At 42.6% G+C, this 17,932-nt stretch overlaps 1 protein-coding gene across 5 annotated transcripts in view; it reads right to left on the bottom strand.

Annotated features, from left to right (window-relative positions):
• runx1 (RUNX family transcription factor 1) overlaps positions 1-17,932 on the bottom strand; it is a 231,626-nt gene that overhangs the window by 14,791 nt on the left and 198,903 nt on the right. For 2 of the 5 annotated variants that reach the window (XM_070893788.1, XM_070893790.1), the window contains one exon: positions 13,968-14,189. The exons of 2 other annotated variants lie outside the window; for them this stretch is intronic. In XM_070893788.1, the coding sequence (XP_070749889.1) occupies positions 13,968-14,189 (222 nt within the window). The remainder of the gene's footprint in view (positions 1-13,967; positions 14,190-17,932) is intronic. One more of the 5 variants, XM_070893789.1, reaches the window with a different exon arrangement.

The following is a 17,932-nucleotide window of genomic DNA, read 5'->3' as shown; positions in this document are numbered from 1 at the left end:
AAGGAAGTAATCGCCAAGAAATATGAAAAATATTTTATCATCATTTGTGGTTAAAATTCTTTTGACACTAATTTAACAGCACCCACAATTTTAATGAGAGAATGTAGTAATCTCAAAGGATTATTTGGTAACAGCATCGAAATCACAAACTATTGCTTTAGGCACAGACAAGATTACGACTGACTCATTGATGATAATGAAAGAGCAAGTCATATTTGTGTCTTCAATTTTAGGGGAAAGCCTATTGCAAACAACCTGGATTTAGTCGTATACAACCTGGACGCTTTGTAGCCAGGGTGAAAGAAAATCTTGCATTTATCTAGCGCCTTATCTCAGAAACATCTCAAAATGCTTCATGTGCATTGAATTATTTTGAAGTACAGTGACTCTTGCAGGCACTTTGTGCACAAGAGTCTGCAAGCAGCGGTAATGAATGGCCAACTCATCTATTTCTGGGGTAAGAATCAATGCTGGCCAGAATAATGAAAAGGAGTCAGGACATTTATAAATGCCATAGTTAGCGATTGATGGCGCCATGAGAAAAACACCATCGTTGCATATAAATACATTAAAACCGATGTTCAGGACTCCTCAATGGATAGATCACTTCACTACAGTGATCTCTTCCCATCTTTCAGATGAGATGTTAAAGTAAGTATCTGTTCAGGTAGATATAAAAGATCCCATGCCACTATTTAAAAACGAGCAGGGGAATTCTCCCAGTCTTGGCCAAACATTTATCTCGCAACCAACATCACCAAAACTAGATTAACTGCTCATTTATCTCACTGTTGTTTGGGGGACCTTGCTGTGTGCAAATTTCGCTGCTGCATTTGCCTACATTACAACAGAGACTGCAGTTCAGGACCATTTCATTTGCTGAGAGGCCTTTAGTAAGTCCCGATGATGTGAGAAGGGCTATATTAAAGCAAGTTTTTTCTTTCTTTTTTATGTTAGTCACAACATTGACCACAAATTGGATTTAAACCTTTACTCGGAGCCCAACACACTATAAACATCAGACTAAGTCCACCCTGCAGATGTACAAAACTGTGTATGTACAAAACTGCTTTACTCATCATAGGCAGTCCCTTGAAATCGAGAAAGATTTGCTTCCACTCTAAAAGTGAGTTCTCAGGTGACTGTACAGGCCAATACGGGAATTACAGTCTCTGTTGTAAAGTCCTTACTCTACAGCATGAAACCACACGAGGCACATTCCAGAAACAAGGCCACTCAGTGACCTTAACTCTTTATTCAGCACTCCAGAAGTGATGACCCTGGGCGGGGCCTCCCTTTAAATACCTGAGTGATCAGATAAGGAGTGTCTCCCACAAGTTCACCCCCTGTGGTCAAGGTGTGCATCTGTGTTGAGTGTATACAGTAATACAGTGGTGTTACATTGTAGTTACAAACATGACATCTGTCACAGGTGGGACAGACAATCGTTGAAGGAAAGGGTGGGTGGGACTGGTTTGCCGCACGCTCCTTCCGCTGCCTACGCTTGTTTTCTGCATGCTCTCGGCGACAAGACTCGAGGTGCTCAGCGCCCTCCCAGATGGTCTTCCTCCACTTAGGGCGGTCTTTAGCCAGGGATTCCCAGGTGTCGGTGGGGATATTGCATTTTATCATGGAGGCTTTGAGGGTGTCCTTGAAACATTTCCTCTGCCCACCTGGGGCTCGCTTGCCGTGTCGGAGTTCCGAGTAGAGTGCTTGCTTTACTAATCTCTTGCCAATTGACATATGCCTTGAAATTATGCTGTTGGACATATTTGTCTGAAATTCCTCTCCCGAGTATTTTAGTGTAGTCATTAATCCAATTAAAATAAATTTGTGAGTGCCTCCCTTAAAATAGAGGAGACAAACATTTTAGGCAAGTGCGTTAGGTTTTATGCACTAGTATCCCACAAGGCAATCTCAGATCCAAAATGTTTATGGTATAAATTGACAGAATTGCCCTCTGGTTTAAGAATCTATTCCCTCTATTCTTTCTCTCGCCCACACACACAAATTTACAGTTCTGTGGACACGAGGCACTCTCCAAACTATACTCTCACATCTAAGAGAAAACATTTCGATTTGTACAACAAACATTGAAAGATTGATTGGTATTGAATGATCCCACTGGAATATATGCACCTGTGAGGATGCTCACAGGTTTGTAGAGCTGTTGCATCACCCCCGGCAACCAAATTTTAATTTGATTTTATATGTTTTAAAGTTTAATTTGTTTTATTGCCGATTTTAGTGTCCCCCTCCGCTTTTATAGGGGGCACTTGTAAAATGTATGATTTTAGTGCCCAAAAAACCACCACAAAAAACAAAAAAAAGAAAGTGCCTTGAAAATTTTTTGGAGTGTCCCCCAGATCGGGGGGCACTTGACTTAACTGTTTTATTTTATCCAACCAAAAGTGTTGTAGAGCTGTTGCATCACCCCTGGCAACCAAATTTTAATTTGATTTTATATGTTTTAAAGTTTAATTTGTTTTTATTGCCGATTTTAGTGTCCCCCTCCCCTTTTATAGGGGGCACCTGTAAATTTATGGTTTTAGTGCCCAAAAAAAAACACAAAAAAAGAACAAAAAAACCCCTAAAAAACAAAAAAAAAGGACCTTGAAAAATGTTTGAAGTGTCCCCCAGATCGGGGGGTACTTGATTTAACTGTTTTATTTTTGTCCAACCAAAAGTGTTGTAGAGCTGTTGCATCACCTCCGGCAAACAAACTTTAATTTGATTTTATATGTTTTAAAGTTTAATTTGTTTTTATTGCCGATTTTAGTGTCCCCCACCTTTTAGCCAGGGGACACTTGTATAATTTATGGTTTTAGTGCCCAAAAAAACCCACAAAAAAAAAGGGCATTGAAAAGTGTTTGGAGTGTCTCCCCCTCCCCCCCCCCTTCCTTGTATTCAGGGGGCACTTGAACTAATTGTTTCTTTTGTTTCACAACTAAAAGAGTTGTAGAGCTGTTGTATTGTGAGTGGCTTAGCCAGTCACGTGATGTTCACAAGACTCATAACCCCCCAGTTAATTGGGTCCTGGTCATCTACGATGAGGTATGCAGTTGTGAGCCTAGTGGATGAACTGGTAATGCGTAGTGTGATTGCTAAACCTTTGTTAATAAACCAATTAGTTCATAATAGCAATATGTTGCTATGAATTCTTAAGCAAGAACTCATGAAGCAAATACATTACACCCACTAACCTCACTCACTCTACAGCTGAATAGCACAGTATATTACACAGGAACAGCAGGAGGCCATTCAGCCCCTCAAGCCTGTTCCACCATTCACTTAGATCATGGCTGATCTGTAGATGGCTGATGTTAGTGCATAACCATGTTCTGTAGATGGTAGGAGTTGGGTATATGTCCAGGATTCCTCACATAGTGACTTCCCACTCGCAGTTTCACCTTCATAGGGTGGTGCTGAGCAGTTCTGAAGCAATTCCCTGCAGGACGGGAGAATAAGTTGGAAGGTGGGCCAATTTACTCTGGTGCTTATCGACCGTCTAGAAGCAGGGCCACAGGCAACGAGTAATTCATCGTCTCGCTCGACTGGGAATTGATGTGTGGCATGGGAAGGGATATATCTCACCTGCTCTTCCTTCCTAATTTATCTTTTGCTTTGAAGGAAGGCATCTGCTTTTTTTTACTGTTGCCTTTTCACAGCATGGCAGTCTCTGAATTTGTGAACTGCTGCTTTTGCACTCCTCCCTCTGCCACCACCTGTAACACTAGAGAAATAGACTGAATCCTGGCTTTCACTGTTTGGATCAAACATCTGAAGCCTCCTGTTAAGAAGTGCTTTGTTATCTGGAGCAATTGGATGGTACTGAGGAACGTTATATATCACCCCCGCCAGCCTTTTGGATACACATCCTACGGCTCAAGTAGCTCATTATTAGCGACTACTTCTAATCGAGAAATGGCTTATAAGGGCCGTGCGGTTTATGGCTTCTATTTATAATTGAGAGATGGAGGTAAGGGTACTGCTGTTACAATTGTAATGGATGTCAGTGCTGGAGCACGTAAGGCGTATTAAACTGTTTAACTTCACTCATGCCTGCTCATAATGGTGCTCTTGTGGTTTGCTCCAGATTTTACAGCACTATTGCTTGTCTGTAGCTAGAACCAGGCTGGCACATGTGCAATAGCACCCTGAATTTCATGGAAAATAAGAGCATGCTTTACCCAGATGCACGGACTGAAATTTGCCTTAGTGCTTTGCGTTTACTGGCCGAAAGGGTGGGCTCCTGGCTCAAGGCTCCTTGTTCACAAGCTTTTCCACAGTTGTTCTACAAGAGGTCCTCTTTTGTCCGACTACTTGTGGAAGAAGTGCAGCAAACCTTACCTTTGTACATGAAAACAGCGCAGTGAAACGATCCTGATCATAATGCAAGAACACGAGGCTTCCCCCCGTAGCTCAATTGACCTCAGTGAGCAGCTGAGCCATGGCGATCAGCAAGGGCCCACGCCCGATCCCTGCAAACCTGCTCTCAGCCACGAGAGTGGCAGCAGCACTCATAGTGGCATCTCGGCTCAGTTGGTAGCAGTCTCACCCTGAGTCAGAAGATCATTGGTTCAAACCCCCCATCAGGACTTGAGCATATGATCTAAGTAAGTGTTGCATTGTTCAAGATGCCTCTCTTTCTGATTCTGAGGGGGATTGACCGGGCAGATGCTGAGAGGTTGTTTCCCCTGGCTGGAGTGTCTAGAACTAGGGATTACAGCCTCAGGATAAGTAGTAGGCCATTTAAGACATAGACGAGGAGGAATTTCTTCATTTAGAGGACTGTGAATCTTTGGAATTCTATGCCCAAGAGGGCTGTGGATGCTGAGTCTCTGAATATATTCAAAGCTGAGATAGATAGATTTATGGAGTTTAGGGGAATCGAGGAATATGGGGACAGTGCAGGAAGGTGCAGTTGAGGTTGATGATCAGCCATGATCATATTAAATGGCGGAGCAGGTATAAGGGTCCATAGGACCTCCTCCTGCTCCTATTTCTTATGTTCTTATGTTCTTTGTTTTCAGGTGGACTTAAAAGATCCAATGGTGCAATTCAAAGAAGAGCAGCAAGTTCGCTTGATGTCCTAACCAACATTCCCCATCCCTGTAACCAACCACTCGCCCCCCCCAAAAAAGACTACACAATTGGCGGCTGTGCTTGCTTAGGTAACAACAATGATTGCGCTTCAAAAATAACTCATTGGGTGTGGTTGTAAGTCTCTTTGAGATACTCTGGGGAAATAATATGGTGCAAGTGTTTCATTCTATCTGGCCTCACTGCCATGACTGGGTTAAGGAGGGGACATCGGGCCTGCTCCTGATCATTATCCAGTGACCCCTGCATGCCCCGCTGGATGTACACGTGTGTAAATGTTGGATGAGGACAGGATCCGTCTTGGCAGTGAAGTAACTTGTTGACATTTACTGTCAAGACTCACACATGAATAATGAGCAGCTTGGCCTAGTAATGGAGGGTGCCTGATGGCAGTGAAACTGTATCCCAGCAAGGAGTGAACATCTTTGAAACAGGAAGGGAGGGAACCACAAACAAACTGCCATAGAACATAAGGGAGTGCGGGGGGGTGGGGGGGGGGGGGGGTGGAGGTGGAAAATCAAGGCAGCAATGGTAATTAAAAGTGGTCTTACAGAACTTTGCTGACGCAGATTGAAGTGTTCAACAGGACACCTGCATCCTCTGTGTGCTGCTCTCCCAGATTTACCTTCTGATCTGCCATTGTTCGTGGTACAGACTCATTGAGGGCTGATTTTGGAATGGAAACCTGACATTGCATGCGTCTGCAATTTTGGTGGTGACACGTGCATGAATTTGAAAGCACCATGATGTCTTGCCGCAGAAGGCACTGCCTCCAGCCCCTAGCCCCGATTTCATCTCCCATGCGGTTTGTGAACACTTTGGAGACGGGATCAAATGTGGAAGGCTGCTGCCATTCATTAGTCCTCACGTAAGCTCAGGCACAAGAGAACGTGAAAATTAGGAATCAGGAAGAGGATCTTCTACACCCCATCAAACTTCCAAAACCTCCCTCCTCGGAGAGATCTATCTGCCCCCATGTTACCAAACAAGTAACCTCATGTACTTTGAGCCCAGTTCAGGGCAGGCTTTACAATCATTCCCATCATGACGCTATTTAAATACTGAAGCAGGTAGAGGTGAAATAGACGCTGCGTGTTTATTCCTGCAGGTAGAGGAAGTACAGAATTCAGCGCCAGCCTACAGGGCCCACGAAAATATGCGTTTGGAAGGCAGAGGTTGGATTCTGTAAAGAGTATTTTCAATGGCAGGAATACCACACACCTGCCATCAAAAGCACTCTCTCAAAGTAAAAGTGCCGTTGGATTCGCCACATGATGCCCCTCCCCATCCCAGGGCAAACAGCAGAATATAGCCCTGGGTTTCCCTCATACACGGTGAGCCTGTGAAAAAAGCCAGGGACTGATCTCCACCTCACTGCTATCAGCTTCTACTAAATGCAGTGACTAAAATATCAATTTGATGATGAAATGCTTGGATTCAAAGTATACCCTTATAATTGCTTTTCAAATCTATCTCATTTAGATTCACAAAAGGAAAACTGCCTGTTGCATTCATAATTGAAGGTTTATTTTCCTGCTGTAACTTTCACTCAGCTCGTTTGTTGCTGGTTTCAGATATTCCACCACTCTGAGAAGTTTACCTCAAAACTTAGTGCCAGTTACCTTATAATTCTTTTTTTACCTATTTTCCTTTTTTTTTTACTTTTCCAAACGGTACAAATATGACCCCCAAAACACAGACAGCTAACAAGACGTTCATTGTCTCAGACAGGTGTTAAATTTGAGTTGATTGGGAGCCAAGGCACAGATCTCGGCCAAATCTCTGAGCTAAAACATGCACCAATCATCCGGTGCTGTTGCTACAGCCAGCCAGAGACTCAACAATTTAAAGCTTAACACACACACATAAATCAGACAGAGATGGTACCAGCCAACAGACCGCTTCTTGGCAAACACCTGCAGACTGTCTGTAAAAGTCAGACCATGCCTGTTTGGCTACTCCCCTCCTACCAAGTTAAATGAACCCCCTCCGAGGTCTAATAATGAATGTAATAAGAGACCGCAAATCTACGCAAAAGACTTTTCTAAATTTCTGATTTGAAAAAATATATATTTTTTAATAAAAGAAAGACCTGAAGGACTTACATTTATATAGTGTCTTTCATGACCACTGGATGTTTCAAAGCGCTTTACAGTCAATTAAGTACTTTTGGAGTGTATTCACTGTTGTAATGTGGGAAATGCGGTACCCAATATGCACACAGCAAGGGCCCACAAACAGCAATGTGATAATGACCAGATAATCTGTTTTTGTTATATTTATTGAGGGATAAATATTGGCCAGGACATCGGGGATAACTCCCCTGCTCTTCTTCAAAATAGTGCCATGGGATCTTTTACGTCCACCTGAGAGAGCAGACGGGGCCTCGGTTTAATGTCTCGTCTGAAAGACGGCACCTCCGACAGTGCAGCACCGCACTGGAGTGTCAGCCTAGATTTTTTTTGTGCTCAAGTCCCTGGATGAGACCTGAACCCACAACCTTCTGACTCAGAGACGAGAGTGCTACTCATTGAGCCACGGCTAGCACTAATGACATTGATAAGCTTTCTTTTTTTTCACTGTGCATCGAAAATCTATGGGTTTCTTCTCTTTTTGTTCTTCTCTGTTCTGCTCTCATCTTTCTATTAAGTTTTGATTGTAAGCAAAGATAAGTAAACATTATTAACTAAAGAAATTGTCTTCATAGAATCTGCAAAATAAACTACAGGTTGGACCTCTCTGGTCCGGCACCCTCGGGACCCAACCGGTGCCGGAACAGAGAATTTTCCGAACCACGGGAGGTCACGCTTACCAGTATCCAGTGACAGCGCACGGACTCCTGTGTGTGTGTGTGCGTGCTGGCAGCCTGTGAGCGGCTCCCTCAGCACCCGCGCACACACTCACTGATTGACAGCCGCTCCAGCCGATCGCCTAACACACTCACTGACTGACAGCCGCTCCAGCCAATCACCGAACACACTCACTGACTGACAGCCGCTCCAGCCAATCAAAACTTAAAAAAAATTAAACCCTCCTGTCCCTCAGGCCCAACTAATGCCGAACCACGGATGTTTCTGGATTAGAGAGTCCCGGACTGGAGATGTATAACCTGTACTAAACAATCTAAAGATTATGGCCCTGAAAGAACACCCTGGGATACTGGCATGGAATGATCAGACTCGGTTATCAGAAATTCCTCTCACTGCTATTTTAGTAGAGGTGTTAACCCATTTAAAATAAATTGCTTAATGACTCTGGTGAAATAGTGGAGAGGAATGCAGATGAACATATTAAATATTTGAGCACTAGAATTGTGGGATGATTTCAGGCCTGTTTATTTTAGTTTGAATCTTTGGTTTAAGATGCACAACATAATTTGTAAATGTCAAACACATTTAAATATAAACTTTGCAAGTGAAAATAAACCCTGAAAATGTACCATTGGTGGAAGTTAGGTACAATTTATATTGGGAAGTTAGTTACAGTAGATCCTCAATTATCCAAATACTATGCAACCGCAGAACATCCCAAAATGCTTTGCAGCCAATTTAAGTGTAGCCACTGTTGTAATGTAGGGAAATGGGGCAGTCAATCTGCCCACAGCAAGGTTCCACAAACGTCAGTGAAATAATGACCAGATAATCTGTTTTTAGGTGTTGATTGAGGGATAAATATTGGCCAGAACACCAGGGAGAACTCTCCTGCTCTTCTTTGAAATAGTGCCATAGGATTTTTTTACATCCACCTGAGAGAGCAGACAGGGCCTCAGTTTTATCGTCTCATCCGAAAGACTGCACCTCTGACAGTGCAGCACTCCCTCAGTACTGCACTGAAGTGTCACCCTGGATTATGTGCTCAGATTTCTGGAGTGGGACTTGAACCGACAACCTTCTGAATCAGAGGCGAGAGTGCTACCAACACGTTGAAGTGTCAGTATATATGGCAAAGATATAGGATTTTAAAAAGTATTACTAAGCTGCCTTAATGGTGGAGAAATTAACTGTATGGTTTGATACTGAGCCATGTAGACCATAAGATCCCAGTTTAAATTCCTGGTACTGTGCTGAGTTAGCGAAACTCAGTCAGAACAGTTATGGGGTTCTACAACATAGCCTCAGCTCTCTTGTGGTGGAAGGGCAGCAAAAGATTTGCCAACATTCCCAGCCCTGATCGGAGTCCAAACCTCTGCTGGGAAGTGTGAGTGTGGACAGGATTGGGCCTGGCTGCAATGTCCTCTCTGACAAAGTAGCCTGCCGACACTCACTGATACTGGAGGAATGAAGACTTGGGAGTGGTGTCGAGAGACTGCCAGAATCAGCGGAACCACATCCTGACCAGGGTTGGCTCCTTCAGGAGATAAGGGGAGAACAGAAATGGGAGGAAAACTATTTCTGATGACAGCATGCTTTCAAATACAGTAAATGCCCAAACCTATCAAAGAAACGATTTACGTGGCACTGCAGTAAGCATTAAAATACAGCGCAGTACTGCACATTGCTATAAAAACTTGCTGAAAGCCAAATGCTGTTTGTTACACTGTATATCCCGTAACTCTGAAGTTACGACATGCTACAATATTACGATTTGATTATTTTTAATCCATAAATATATTTGCATGACTGGTATATAAGAGCATCAGAATTAGGAGCAGGTGTAGGCCATACGTCCTCTTGAGGCTGCTCCGCCATTCAATAAGATCATGGCTGATCATCGACCTCAACTCCACTTTCCTGCCCGATCCGTATCCCTTGATTCCCCTAGACTCCAAAAATCTATCTATATCAGCCTTGAATACACTCAAAGACTTGACAATCACAGCTCTCTGGGGCAGTGAAATTCAAAGATTCACAACCCTCTGAGTGAAGAAATTCCTCCTCACCTGAGTCCTAAATGACCGACCCCTTAGCCTGAGACTGTGTCCCCTAGTTCTAGACTCTCCAGCCAGGGGATACAACCTCTCAGCATCTACCCTGTCAATCCCTGTAAGAATCTTATATGTTTCAATGAAATCACCTCGCATTCTTCTAAACTCCAGAGAGTACAGGTCCAATCTCACTTAATAGGACAACCCTCTCATCCCAGGAATCAATCTAGTGAACCTTAGAAATAGCTTGCTTTAGTTTAGCTAGTTCTTGCAAGTCCATTCATAAAAGACAATAGCAGTTTGACAATAAATCTGTTTCCTTTGGTCTTTTTACATATGATTTAAATTATCCAATTTGAAGTCAGTACAGTGAAAAGCATTGCTTCAAAAACTGCTTTTCTGGTTCAAACAGAAAAAAAATCCCTACAGATAAAATCTGAGTGTTTTTATTAAGACATTTTTAAAATATTTTTTAAAACTCAAAACATATTGAGGCTGAATAAGTAAAAGAGAAAACGGTGTGAACTTTTCCTTGTTAACATTTAAAAAAGTGTTATTTCCAACTTTTCCCTCTTCTAAAAGTGCGGATTCCTGCTGGGTAATAATTCGATGAGTGCCAGCAGCCCTGTGGCATCATGCCCATGTGGCCATTCTTTATATGTCACGCCATCACAAGATAAGTATGGATGAGAAAGACCATTTGGCCCATCTTAGCTCGTTCATTTTGAAAGAAACCTAAAACTCTTAACCCCAGCACAGCATCAATAGAACTATAGAGCTTTACAGTGTAGAAGGAGGCCATTTGTTAGAGCAATCTGAAATTAATCCCGCTGTCCTGTTTGCTCCGCATGGCCCTGTATCTTCCTCTGTTTCAAATGTTTATCTACCCTCCCCTTAAAAGGCACAACGGTCTTGGTCTTAACTGCTCCCTGTGGCAAAGCATTCAATACTATATAAAATCTCTGTATAAAGAATGTTCTGCTAACCTCGCTCCTCACTCTCTTAGTGACAGTTATAACTTGATGACTGCTCCTTACTAATTTCTGAATGAGAGGAAATAATTTTTTCCTATTCACCCAGCTAAACCCTTCATGACTTTAAAATCCTCTATTAAAACTCCACCCGTTATACACTGTGTGATATTTAGCTCCACTGCAGACAATGGACCAGAATCTCAGGCGCTGCGTATAACGAGCGGCAGATTCGATACTGCCCGTTTTGCGACACCGCCCAGACAAATTTCTAACCCCCCATGAGTTTTAATCTGTATTTTCAACAATTCTTGTATTGCAAAGACAATTTTTCAGAATGCATTTGCTGAAGATTCATACATATACACATATTGTATGTATGAATGAATATGTACACACACGGACACACAAGTTGCAGCCCATTTAGATCTGAGGTGTCACTGACTTTTTTTTAGATCTTTGAAAGTTCTCTCAACAATAATCACTGGATCGTAAAATATGAACACATTGTGGAATTCCCCAACATCCCAGTACACACAAAGGCAGACAACTGAACAACAAATGCCTGTCGGTCACAATCCACTGATAGAGATGCAAAACTAAGCCTCTGATTTTACGGCCCCCCCCCCCCCCCCACCTCACCTGATGGACACCAAAGCGGGGCAGTTAACATGGAGTGGGGGGCTTACCCACCCTCTTCGGGCCTCAGCATGCAAGCTTGCTACTCATCCTCACACAGACTGATCCTGCCCCATGATAAAATCGGGGCCCAAATGAGACAAAAATGATTGAAAACATGTACAATTCCAGTGAATATAGCACTTTTGGAATTGGGGTAGCAGTCAGATTCAGAAAAGGATTGTACTTGTGCCTTCCTGGTCATGGACACACTTGAATGGAAATGGGGGTAAATAGAAGAAATATTGAACTCAGCCTCAGCAATGTGGCACAAAGCTTCATAGGAAATTGCCCAACTTAATCCATCAAAACGAGGTATCAAATTAAATTGCGTAAGTATGATGAAAAGAAAGAGTTTTGAGATAAAGGCGATCTTTCATCTGCTGGCTTGTGTGATGTGGTGGACAATCGGTGCTACAACCAGGTAACAACTTGTTTGGTTGAGTTATTGAATGAACAGGTGCTTTTGCTTCAATGGATTAACAGAAACAGAGGGCTGGCATTTAGTGCAGGATTCACTTGTCTGAGCACGTATCAATCAAAGAGACCTTGCTTTGCAAGTAAGCTTTGTCCAGCGTTTGCTCCACATTGTTTTATTGGAATAATAAAAGCAATGGTTTCATTATGTATTGATAAATGTGGATAAAAGGTGGAGAACCAATATTGCTATTGAATATAGATTGCGAAACCATTAACATCCATATTGCCATGTTTTTCTCTCTTCCACATAGATGCGTAATCTTATTAAAGACTGAATTTTATATATAAAACTGGATGTTGGACAATGCATTTGATAGTTGAGCAGCCACATACTACTGTGTGTAGTAAAGTGTGCACAGGTTGTGGAACAGAATCCATCAATCTGCCAGCTGATCCCCAGCTCCTCACTACAAGGGCATGTGCAATCATGTTCCCACTGTTCAATCATACCTTTGATATGATGGAAGGAATTTTTTATTTTTTATTTTTATTTTTTTAAATTTTTCGTTGCCAATCTTTCCAATTCTTTGTCAAATCACAAACGCCAGAGGTCACCTTGCACACATCAAGGATCACTCTGCGCCAATGCTCTTAGCCAAAAGGCCGAGAGCCACTGCACCGTTCCTGGAAGTACTGCAATACCAGGTTCGTGCCATGGAGGTGGATGGGTCTTCAACCAATCAGACTGAAGAATCCTCACTGAACCACGCAGAGTCCAAACCAGGAAGTATAAAGCAAGAAATATAAATTCGACTTAAATGATGTAGAGAAAGCAAAATAAAGAATGTGGAATACAAATGGGTTTAAGGGAGAGAGATAAAAGAGACAAATAGAAAATGTTAAAAAAAAAAAATTAAATCTGCATCATCAATTGCCCTGTCCACAGACGCGATGGATTCCCGGCGACAGGAAGTCTATGCTCTAAAGCCTGTCAAAACTTTGTGGGCACCTGTTAAGAGGTGAATGGCGAACACCGTGACTTTGCCGCTAACAGAAATATCCGGGCCAACATCACACTGATGCAGTAAGGAATGCTCAGTTGGAGCTGAGGCACATTGTTGAGACAAGAAGGAACTTTACTCTGCATCCATCTGAGCAATACCATATCTGAGAGAGTCTGATGCTGATACTGAGAGAACTATAATTTCATCTTGATGATTCTAAAATATGCCAGAAAAAAAATCTACAGCTAGGAACAACTGTTGGTATCAATGCTGTTGAAATGTTTGTGATGTATCTTTCTCCCTGGTATATTAATGGCTTAATTCCTCCATTAATATAATGAGGAGGAATTTGATAAGAGCCCACAAAGTGCTCGTTGCGCACAAAAGCTCCTACTCTCTAATTTGAAAGCTAAAAGCTTATGCAGATTTTTAAGTTTTGTGCATCTAACAGTGAAAATTACATACTGGTGCAAGATTAGGTGCAAATGTCACAGCTCATTCATCGCACACAATGACACCAAAAACAATAGCGTTGGGGCAAACACCTCATGACAGATTACATTGAAATTTTAGGATAGAGAAGAGTAATTGAGACTTGAGGCTAGAAATTACATTTGACAATGTTGTTGTAGCAAAATTTAACACATTCCTACCAAATTCCTCTCTCCGCTAGCCCTTAAAATAGCGGAGAGAGGAACTTGGTAGGAGTACGTGTATGATAAAATTATTGACAGTAATTTCTACCTTTCTCGAGATAAAATCGCCTTTCTCGAGATAAAATAGACTAGATACATTACAACAGCTGCAGATATTTATAACAGATCGAAAAGCTACTTTAGAAAGATAGTTCAACATAGTACTCAAAAAAAAATGATCAGAGAATCTAATCTTGCCATGCCTCAGTCTGCGGAGCTCTCGTGTACCTACCTTGAATGTGGCTCTGTGCCTGAGGGTTAAAGGCGGTTGTGGGGTTCAGTGAGGGCCGCGGATTGGGAGCGGTAGTGGGGTGATGAGGGCTGAGCCTCATGGCCGAGCGACGAAGCTGCTCTAATTCACTGAGCCGTTCTGAGAAGGCCAGGCCGGCACTTTTACTCTGCTCTTCCAACTTCTGTCTATGTCCTGCAGGACACAGGAAAACATTCGGTCTTACTTTAAAGGAAAAGGAAAATAACGTCTCGATCATTTGTGCTGCAGGATTACAACTTCAAACAAAGACTTTGCTGAAAAATTAGAGCCATTTTTTTTCACTCTGTAAGCTTGCTTTGATTCTCTCACAAGAAAGGTTGTTTTTTTTTAACCTCCTATGAATTTGTCTCCTTTATTTTATGACTTTTTTTTTTGCCTGAGTTGGCGAACATTGCACTAACTACCTGCCTGACTCTGTCAAAACTTAAAAGAAAACATTAAACCTAATTTCCATATCAGGATGTGTGGTAAAAGCTAGATCATAAAACACCTTGCTGCAATTCCTGATTCCTTTTGTTTGTTGCCTGAAGTCAAGAAGACAGGGCAGTGTTACGAGATGAAAAAGGAGAGAGCACTGATTCACGACCCAGACAGTTTACGCAGGTGCCAGAATTCAGGTGTTCTCCTGGACAACCTCCAGAGCAGCAATGAGCAAAAAACAACCTCTATTCAGATATTTAGTTTGGCTCGATCCAAATCAGAGTCGGGGGGAGGATCCAGATTCAGAACTGACTCACTAAACATCTGCTTCCCAGTCAGGGGCAAGGTATAGGTTTGTCAGATATCCTTATCTTCCTGTTGCAATATTATAATAATTGGATTTTCTGCTACTGCTAAATCCAGATGTATTCTCGGTGGTGAATGACTTTTGCCGGCCTGTTTTTCCGTGGTTCGGGTCACTTGCATTAATAGGTAAGCTGCCCAACTGAGGTTGGTGAGTTCAACTGTGGGTTGGGTGGTGGGGGAGGGGAGGGGAGACGGATGGAGGGTGGGAAGGTGTTGGAGATTGGCTACAGCAGAGCTGCTACCGCTTGTTGCAATTTGGAAACAAACTGATTGCATTGGCCTTTTGGGGCCTTTCCGCCAAATTGGCATCCCTTATGCCCAGCATTGCCATGTTGCAAAGGATGGAAAATACATCTGATGATTATTTCTGTCGCTTGCATAGCATTCCAATAGGCCCCTCCATGTAGCGTGAAATCCCTGTGGTAGCGGGGTAGGTGGAGTGATAGCAGAAAGGCCTTGAAAGAAGTCTCTGCCTCTGCTTGCCAAGTAATGTTAAGGAGGCCAATGAAAGGTGAGGGGAAATTCTAGCCCAATAGGTCGAGCATGCACATCCTGTCCCCCACATTCCAGATGTCACTTACTATCAACCGGCCCAATGTTTACTGAATGCAAATTAGACTTTGTAACGTTAAAAGAACACAGGTTCACTGTGGCAGCAGAATAATATGCTGTGCATTGCATGGTGTAATGCCCGTCTCCTTATAAAACATCATATCTTGCAGCTTACTATGATAATGCCACAGGAGATCCATGACAGTCACGTTAAAGAACTATTGCTTCCCTGCTTCATGATCAAGTATATACTGTTGCTTATACTGCTTTTTATGATAGCACCTCTTTCTCTGCTTATTTATTTGATACTTTCTTCACAGCAGACCCAGTCCATTTATCAGTAGGTTTCCACACAGATATTTTCTGCAGGATTTAACTGGGCCGCATTATAGAGTGCGAAAACTGGCTGATTTTTTTCTCTTTTATCTAATAGTGGCGCTATCACTGCCTTGGTTTAGATCAGCTAATTCAGTAAAAAGAAAGACTGCATTTCACGACCACTGGACGTCGCAAAGCACTTTACAGTCAATTAAGCACTTTTAAAGTGTGGTCACTGTTGTAATGTAGGAAACGTGGCAGCCCATTTGCACACACCAAGCTCCCACAAACAGCAATGTGATAATCTGTCTTTGTTATGTTGATTGAGGGATAAATATTGGCCAGGACACCGGGGATAACTCCTCCTGCTCTTCTTCGAAATAGTGCCATTGGCTTTTTTACATCCACCTGAGAGAGAGCAGACGGGACCTCACTTTAACATCTCATCCAAAAGAGAGCACAGCACAGCACTGCACTGGCATGTCAGCCTAGATTCTTGTGCTTGAGTCTCTGGAGTGGGACTTGAACCCACAATCTTCTGACTCTGTGTTACTCATTGAGCCACAGCTGCCACAATAAGTGAGGGATCAAACAGGAGATCTTCTTGGCTGGAAGGCTCAGTGACATACTTGATGGTGGATTTAAGCAATGGACCATATCTTAATCATATCTTTTTTAAGTGCCTTTCTCTCAATTTGTTAACTGTCAGATAACGTCAGTTAAAGTGGCAGCTTCCTGTGTTCACTCCACTTTCTCTTTGTCATGTGTCCTGTTTTACCCAGTGTTATTTACTCTACATGTTTATTACAGCCGTGATGACAAATGTTCCTTCGGTGCTGACTGCAAAATCCGGGCCATGATGTTTCTACATGTAGTGTGCTGAACTGCGCACCAGAGTCGCATAACTTGAAATTCCAAACTCAACTGATGTTGAAACTCAGCCAGCCTCATCGGGGGTATGTTTCCTCACTTTGCAGTAAGACAATGCACTTTGTGGCTGATCAGCATCACTCATGGGCCATTGAGAAGCCGTCCTTTTTGGTCAAAAGCAGATGACGATGGCCATGGAGTAGCCCATGGCCCAGAGCTCATCCTCCTCTCCTAGATGAAGAAGGGAGTGCAGAAACAGCAGGAAGTGTGGCACCTTGGAACATAAAAGTGCTTGGTTGTGTGCGGGTGTGTGGGTGTGCGGGATTGTAGAATCTACAACCAAAATCTGGAAGTCCCTATCAGATTTCCGGCATTACTCACTCACAGAGATGATATTTGCGAAAGCCAACTGAGATAATTACCTACTGCAAGACCTGTCCTTTCATGAGGTGTGATGAGTCATCAAAAGTTGTGGCTCAGTCCACCAACTCACAATCCTGAACAGACATGCTTTTCTTGCCGTTAGAATGCAGACGTTGAGGAACCAGTCGGGCCAGAGGTGAATCAGTGGCGCCTACTGTAGCAAAATGTACATCTGATGGGCTATCAGTAGAAAGAAAGCGCAGGTACTTCACTTGTATCACTCGCATCCAAGGGTCTAATAATACTGCTACTTTAGCATTGATGGGATTGTTTTTTAAGCACATGTGATATACAAACTGGCAGTACAATCGGTTCTAATATGACCCCTGAGCACACTAAACTCAAGTGGTGTGAGATCTTCTCCGAGAATACTACCTTGCACCAGTCTGATTTAGTTTGTTCCGTCAGCCTAAATAAACCTCTGATTGTAAAAAGTATTTTTTTAACAGTTTCCTCAGTCAACCGAGGAATTTTTTTGCTGTTGAATAAAATTCTATAGCAAGTTGTCTCTCGCTCGGCAGAAATTCACTTTTGAATTGATGTTAATATTTGTTCAATATCATGCAGATCATTGAGCACAAGAGCTCTCTCTCAAGAAAGCCTCAACTCAATGTGGCAACATTCCCCAGTGCTGTGAGGCTCCACAGGTCTCTTCCTAACCTTATATTACAACAGTAAATGATCTGTGTAATTTTTTCCCCCCAAAGTCAGGCCCAAGCTGGTGAAATCTCTCTAACTATGTATCGTGTCTAACAGTTTTAAACCAATGGCTTATCTGTTACGTAGGCAGCTGATCTCAAATCTTACATCATCATTGCTGGTAAAAATGACTATTTCAAAGGCAATTTGGCTGCCTCACTCTTTTCTGAAGCAGTTACAAAGCTTAACGTCTCTGAGAAGTTAGTGTTGTAGTGCTGGGACCAGCCGATGCTCTCATTGTAACAAGACACATTTTGTTGGTAAGTTCCCCGAATGGA

The sequence above is a fragment of the Pristiophorus japonicus genome, chromosome 11 (assembly GCF_044704955.1).
Source record: "Pristiophorus japonicus isolate sPriJap1 chromosome 11, sPriJap1.hap1, whole genome shotgun sequence".
NCBI classification, from domain to species: domain Eukaryota; kingdom Metazoa; phylum Chordata; class Chondrichthyes; family Pristiophoridae; genus Pristiophorus; species Pristiophorus japonicus.
The sequence above is the reverse complement of the archived record's forward strand: the minus strand, read 5'-3'. Positions and strand labels throughout refer to the sequence as shown.